This window comes from Cebus imitator, unplaced genomic scaffold (assembly GCF_001604975.1).
Source record: "Cebus imitator isolate Cc_AM_T3 unplaced genomic scaffold, Cebus_imitator-1.0 Scaffold190, whole genome shotgun sequence".
In the NCBI taxonomy this organism is placed as follows: Eukaryota; Metazoa; Chordata; class Mammalia; order Primates; family Cebidae; genus Cebus; species Cebus imitator.
This window is the reverse complement of record NW_016107505.1, coordinates 1,336,688-1,344,089: the sequence shown is the minus strand read 5'-3', so window position 1 is coordinate 1,344,089 and position 7,402 is coordinate 1,336,688. Positions and strand designations below refer to the sequence as shown.

The window sequence follows — 7,402 nt, the reverse complement described above, 5'->3', positions numbered from 1 at the left end:
AGGGAAACACAAAAAAAAAAAAAAAAAAAAAGCGTTGCTGGATTTTCCCTTTCCACAGAGTAAAATCAAGCCATTAATGAATGAGCATCAAGCTACTAGGCCAGTGAGAATCTGAGCTAAGTGTCCCTACCTGGGTGTCCCTTGTGCTGTCTACTCTAAGAATTGAACACTGACCCTTGTGCCTGCCTTTATTTTTCCCTGTGTCTTGTTAATAGCTTTAATGGGAAATGAACTGAGATCAAATACAAAGTGGTTCCTAGGAACATGGAGTGACTTTTTTTTTGTAAAGACAGGATCTCACTATGTTGCCCAGGCTGTTACCAAACACTTGGGCTGGAGTGATCCCCCCGCCTCCGCCTCCTGAGCAGCAGCGGGCTCCCTGTGGCAAAGCCACTTTTAATTCAGAATTTCAGGCTGCCTTTTCTCTCTCACATCTGTATGGTTTTGCAACCAAAAATTACTTAGCTTCTAATTGAAAACTAAAAATTGTATATGTTTATGTCACACAGCATACTATGCTTTGTAGGATATGAACATTGTAAAATGGCTAAATTGAGCTAATATTCATATGCCCTAACTCATGGACTAACCATTTTTGGTTTCCAGAACACTTGAAATCTACTTTTTTAAAGCAATATCCAGGTGTACAAAACATTGTTATGAGCTGAAGTCACCATGCTGGACAATTGCTCTCCTGAGCTGATTTCTTCAACTGAAACGCGTACCCTTTGACCTACATTTCCCCAACCCCCACCCCAGCCCTGGTAACCAGCATTCTACTCACTGCTACTGTGAGTCCACTGGGTTTTTAATTATTATTTATGTTGTTTACTTCCTTTGTTTAAATTTTTTCATAATTTGAACTTGTATTTTAGATTCAGTGGGTACCTGTGCAGATTTGTTGTAGGAGTGTATTGAGTGATGCTGACGTTTGGGGTGTGACTAAACTCGTCACCCAGGACCTGAGGACAGCACCCAATAGGTGGTTTTTCAACCTTCCCTCCCTCTGTCCCTCCCGAGGTTCACTGGTTTGGAGTCCACGTCCTGACTTCCTTTCCTCTGTACACGCCCAGGAGCGGGATGGCCGGATCATGCAGTTGTTCCACATTTAATGTTTTGGGGAGCTTCTACACGGTCTCCCATATCGGCTGCAGTGATTTACATTCTCAGCACAGAGCGCCGAGGCTCCCTGTCCTCCGAATCCTCTCCAACACTCTCGCCATGGGTCTTTTTTGGGAACAGCCGCTCTAGCCGGCCTGAGGGGTGTCCTGTGGTTTGGATTTGCATGTCCTGAAGATAAGTGATGATGAGCACCTTTTCCTAGACCTGCTGGCCATTCACAGGTCTCCATCTGAGACGCCCACACGGGCGCCTTGCCCGCTTCTAGTGGGTTCTGTGTTTTCTCGCTGTGGAGCAGTTTAAGTTGCTTGTGCTTTGCTTAGGAGCCCGTGTGAGATGCGTGGTGTGTAAATATTGTCTCCTCCTCAGGGTTGTCTCCACGCTCTGCCGATGCTCTCCCTGGCTGTCTGTCTGTTCTGCACTTGCTCACATTCCTTCCAGGACATGTGTGGGGTTTCCATCCTCCAGGCTTCCAGGGACCTTTCCCTAGAGCCTCCTGTCAGTTCTTTCTCCTCTCTGCAGACCTTGAAGCAGCTTCCCCCACCTGTGGCTAGGAAAGCAGGGCTTCATTCTCATCGCTGTTGGCCTTGGAGGATGATTAGTGCCTGCAGAGTATCACACAGTGGCTCCTGCCTGATGAAGCTACATTTAGAACCAAATTTCCAAACATTTTTCTATTGTCGGATCCCACTTCCTGAAAATTTCATAGAGCACTGGACTTTAAATCCGTTTTCTGAGATGAGATTAAGAATAGAGAAATCTTTAGAGACAGAAAGCAGATTAGGGATTGCCAGGGGCTGGCGCGGGGGGTAGGGAGGATTCCTGATGGGCATGGGGCATTTTTGGGGGTGATGAGATAATTGTGGAACTAGACAGTGGTGATGTTTGCACAACATGGTGCATGTCCTAGCGCCATGAAATTGTGCTCTTGAGGAGGGTAAAAATGCTGAAATTTCTGAATGTACATTTTACCAAAATAACAAAAATATCTGTGTAGGAGCTTAATTCTCACAGGATTCTTTAAAAAAAAAAAAAAAAAAAGATGGGGTTTCACCATGTTGGTCAGGCTGGTCTTGAACTCCCGGCCTCAGGTGATCCGCCCGCCTTGGCCTCCAGAGTGCTTGGATTACAGGCGTGAGTCACAGTGCCCGGCCCTCACAGGATTCTTAAAAAAAAAAAAAAAAAAAAAAGATGGGGTTTCACCATGTTGGTCAGGCTGGTCTTGAAATCCCGACCTCAGGTGATCCGCCCACCTTGGCCGCCAAAGTGCTTGGATTACAGGCGTGAGCCACCACGCCCAAACCTCACAGGATTCTTTAATGCACTCCCTTCCCTGGAGCAAGTAAATGTTCTGGGATTAACACAAATATGTGTTGGGGGAAAATGTTCCATTCTCACTCTTTTTCTCTGTCTTTTTGCATAATTATGATGAAGGGCTTTGCTTTGGATCTTGATGGGAAAACATAAAGAATTTATCTTACTGTTACATCAGATTTTAGGAGCTTCACATAACTATCCTATTTAATTTGTAGTCGAGAATAATGTTGTGTTGGCAGGGCGCGGTGACTCACGCCTGTTATCCCAGCACTTTGGGAGGCAGAGGTAGGCGGATCATGAGGTCAAGAGTTCGAGACCAGCCTGGCCAACACAGTGAAACCCTGTATCTAATAAAAATGCAAAAATTAGCTGGGCATGGTGGTGCATGCCTGTGGTCCCATCTACTCGGGAGCCTGAGACAGGAGAATTGCTTGAACCCAGGAGGTGGAGGTTGTGAGTGGAAATCACGCCAGTGCACTCCAGCCTGGGAGACAGGGCGAAACTCCGTCACCAAAAACAACAAAACGTAGTATTGTTCCAGTTGAAAGGAAAACGGATTCCATCTCTGCACAGTGATTTCCTAGACATCAGAATCCAGGGCAGCATTTAGATTTGAAAACAGAGCATGCAGTCAGGCATAGACACTGGAAGAATAAGAGAGTGGATTGATTTCCACGGTGCTGAGTCTGATGCTGCTGAAGAACTAGTGTCCAAGATGAGGGATTTTGAGGGGAGGGGCGGATGGAGTAGAAACTTAAACTGATCAGGCTCATGCTTTTTTCCCCCCAGACTTCTGAACAAACAGTGACTCCATTACTGAGGAAGGCCAGGGGAAGCCTGTGTGGAAGGAGAGAACCCAGGACTTACATCCACATATCTGCATACCTATCCTGTATAGACAAGTATCAGTTAGATACCAGCTACTGGAAGAGCTTTCTTAGAGACGGATCACAAAACTCTCCACTAGATATGGCTGCAAACTGCACACCCTCATGGGGTCAGGGACAAGCCTGCAACAGCCGTGGGCTGCAGCTGCCACGGTCTGTGGCATCCTCAGAAACTCCACTTGGAAATCATGACCGGGACCCTGAGACTTGTCACATGAACTTCAGGATGTTCAGCTGCCCGGAGCAGTCGGACCCCATCCAGGCTCTGAGGAAACTCACTGAGCTGTGCCATCTGTGGCTGAGGCCCGACCTCCACACCAAAGAGCAGATCCTGGACATGTTGGTGATGGAGCAGTTCATGATCTCCATGCCCCAGGAGCTCCAGGTCTTAGTCATGATGAATGGTGTGCGGAGCTGCAAAGAGCTGGAGGACCTGCTACGGAACAACAGAAGACCCAAGAAATGGGTGAGTAGGACCCTCGTGGTTGGTGCAGGGAAGGGGAGCAGGGCTGGGGGCTGCAGGCTGCAGCTGGACTCGAGAGGACATGAGGGGCTGCTCTAGGTCAGGGCTTCCAAGTAGAGGAGAGTTTGCCCATCAGGGACACATGGCAGTGTCTGGAGACAGTTTTTGGTTGTCACAAGCTAAACATTCTCCAATGCTGAGGGCAACCCACCATGACAAATACTCATCCAGCTTCAAATATCAGCTGTGCTGAGATGGCACATCCCTGGTCTAGGAGATGGACAGGCATAGGGGATACAGGCACCCACACCCTCTGTGAGGCCAACAGGAAAGAAAGACGTTGGTGAAATATTCCGCCTGATGGAACGAAGGGAAGGAGGGATTAGAGTGAACTGAAGGGGGGTCCAGAAGTCCCCACCTGAGGCAGGGAAGTGGTTGGCATCAGAGATCCAGGCATCTCTCTCCAGGTCCCCACAGGAGGCCCTAAGTTCCAATACAAGGTGAGCTCCCATTGGCAAATTGAGCTGGATTCACCCAGAATATTTCCCCTTTTCTTCTTTTTGGCTTACAGTCCCTTTCATCCCAAAGACCCATATTTATCTACCTATCTAGAATATTCCAGGCACAGGCAGGTGCTGGAGTCTAGAGAGGAAGAAATTTAGACAGGACTGCTGTGTCCACAGAGCTGACTCTACATCGGGAAGATTTTGAACTTAATTACAGTAAAGTGTGAGCATGATGGCAGGATCCAGGGAATGTGAGAGCTACTTCCAGGTTCTCACAGTGAGTCTGATTGTCTTTTTTCTCTACAGTCTGTGGTCACCTTTCAGGGAAAGGAATATATTGTACAAGACTCAGATGTCCAGATGGCTGAAGCCCCTGCCAGTGTCAGGGATGATCTGAGAGACATGTCCAGCCAGCAGGCCTCCTCTGTGAACAACATGCACCTGGGGGAAGGCCAGGCCAGCCGAGAGCTGCAGACCCTGCCCAGGGTCCCTGCACTGTCCAGGGGGCAGGTGAGTGTGAGGCCCTGGTGTCTGGGCAGAGGTGGGAGAAGGAGCAGGAGGAAATCATGTGGCTGCTGGACTGATTGAGAGATTTGGCACAGGAGAAAATTAGAGCCATTCTCCATGAACATGGTACATCCCAAGACATTGCTGAGCCATCACAGAGAGTGAAGGCTCATCTACTTTTCCCCTCCACTATGGAAGCTGTTAGCATTTAGGGTGGGGGTAAGAAATAGTGTCAGTGAAGTGAGGGAGGCAGTTGGCACAAATGAATGAACTGAAGGTCCCTTCCCCATCACCAGTTTCCTCAAAGACATTTCATGAAATAATTCAGCAAGGAAACCATTTTCTACAGATTGTCTTTTTCTTTTCTTAATTCTAGGAGTGTTTCTTAACTGGGGTGATTTTCCTTTTCAGTACACATTTGCCGTGTGTGGAGATTTTTTTTGTGTCATTGTAGGGGGTGGTGGGGTGTTCACAGCATCTAAAGGGTGGAGGCGGGGTCTCTGCACTGCACAGGAGCGTCCGCATCAGGAAGGTGATGTGATACAGCCCCTGTGCCAGTGGTGCCACAGGTCAGGGACCTCGACGTAGAGTCCTGCTCCTTCCAGAGTCAGGGGCAGGGAGACGGTGGCATGGCTGGGAGAAACAGGCTCAGAGAAGCAAAGAGTTGAAAACCACAAGGCACAGGGGCTGATTTAGAATATGGAGGGTATGGATTAGGGACAGACTCAGAAATGAGGTGGTGATGTTGACTTGGGGTGATGGGGTGGCCCAGAGGAAGTCTACACGTTTCCACCCTGTGTCATTAGAAAAGTTGGTGCATCCAATCAGGAAGGGACGGAGATGTTTGTGCTTCCACCAGTGTAGACCCAGCAGTCATTGCTCTTGGTTTTTCATTGTCAGGGAGAGGACTTCCTGCTACAAAAGAGTGTTGTCATGAAAGGTGACCCAAAGGTTCTGAGACCCAATCAGAACCTGGAGAAGGATCTGAAGGAAAACAGCAAAGAGAACCCAGGACTCACATCCCCAGAGCCGCAGCTTCCACAGGGTCCCAGTGAGTATGGAGACTTGGATCCACAGGGAGTTAGCCCCTCTCTTCTGGGGTGGGGGCTGGGGCCAGCATTATCATCTCCTGGGGGAGTTGGTGCTCAGCTGCCAAAGCCTCTCCATCCCCCACTCTCCAGAGGCGTGTGGTCCCATGTCTTAGGCTTGAGGTGGAGGGGAAGTTCTCAGCCAGCTTCAGAGTTTGGTTGCAATGAGTTTGGTGAATTGAGAATATGCTTTATTAATGGTCCTGTGTGAAATTCCTTCTTCCAGCAGATCTGGTGAGAGCAAAGGATGGGAAGGAACCCCCAAAAAGAGCCTCTGTGGAGAATGTGGTTGCTGACACAGCTTCTGCCTGCACAGTGGAGACAGAAGCTTACAGCGAGGACAGAGGAGACTCTCTGAATCCGAGAGGTCCCAAAAGAAGGAAACCAGATGCCACCTCCATTTCCCAAGAAGAGCCTCAAGGAGGAGCCACACCTGTGGGCAACAGAGAATCCTCGGAACCAGCTGGGATGAATCCAGTTCATTCCCCAGGCCCTGCGGATGCAGGCAGTCACCCCGATGGCCAAGAAGCCGTGGCACTGCCGCCCTTTACATGTGACGTGTGCAGTAAAAGCTTTACATGCAATTCCAAGCTAGTCATCCACAAGAGATCACACACAGGAGAGAGACTCTTTCAGTGTAATCTCTGTGGCAAGCGCTTCATGCAGCTCATTAGCCTCCAATTTCACCAGCGCACCCACACTGGCGAGAGGCCCTACACGTGTGATGTCTGCCAGAAGCGGTTCACCCAGAAGTCCTACTTGAAGTGTCACCAGAGAAGCCATACAGGGGAAAAGCCCTACGAATGTAAAGTCTGCAAGAAAGTTTTCACCTACAGAGGGAGCCTGAAGGAGCACCAGCGCGTCCACTCCGGAGAGAAACCCTATAAATGCTCCAAGTGTCCGAGAGCCTTCAGCCGGCTGAAATTGTTAAGACGCCACCAGAAAACACATCCAGAAACCACTTCTCAGTGATCCCATAATCAGGTCTATGTCTTCTGCACCAAGAAGAAGTGAATGAAGATTTTTCTCCAATGTTGTCAGATGACATGGCAGGGGCAAGGGTGCCTGACACACAGAGAGGGGGTGCCCGAGATATGAATTCCCAGGATGTTTGAGTAAATAGGTTATCCTCCCCACTGAGTTTTGTTTTCTGTTTCATTATGTCTGTTGTTTTCTTATAGGTTTATTTTGGTTTGTACTGCTGTTCTTTCAATAAATGATTGTCTGATTAGTTTTCAATATTTGCATAACAAAAAACCGAGTCTTCTGATTGACATGCTGTTACCCGCTATTTTGCTGTAAAGTACAATGGTCCAAGGAGGGTGGAAAGATCAAATACACGATGCCTGGGGAAATCTGAGTTTGAGATGAACAAATTTTTTTAGTATCAGCATGTTCTAAATATTATTTAACTGAAACTCAGCTTTTATTGGTTATCCTGGAGAGTCTTTCCTTTCTTTTTCTTTCTCTCTCTCTTTCTTTCTTTCTTTTTTTTTTTTTTTGAGACGGAGTTTC

General features: G+C 48.2%; 1 protein-coding gene across 1 annotated transcript in view; it reads left to right on the top strand.

Annotated features, from left to right (window-relative positions):
• LOC108316663 (zinc finger and SCAN domain-containing protein 5A-like) overlaps positions 1–7,130 on the top strand; it is a 136,145-nt gene extending 129,015 nt beyond the window's left edge. The window contains exons 2-5 of the mRNA XM_017546630.2: positions 3,226–3,789; positions 4,599–4,802; positions 5,700–5,850; positions 6,117–7,130. Coding sequence (XP_017402119.2) covers positions 3,226–3,789; positions 4,599–4,802; positions 5,700–5,850; positions 6,117–6,859 — 1,662 coding nt within the window. The 3' untranslated portion in view covers positions 6,860–7,130. The remainder of the gene's footprint in view (positions 1–3,225; positions 3,790–4,598; positions 4,803–5,699; positions 5,851–6,116) is intronic.
• Positions 7,131–7,402: the final 272 nt, after the last annotated feature.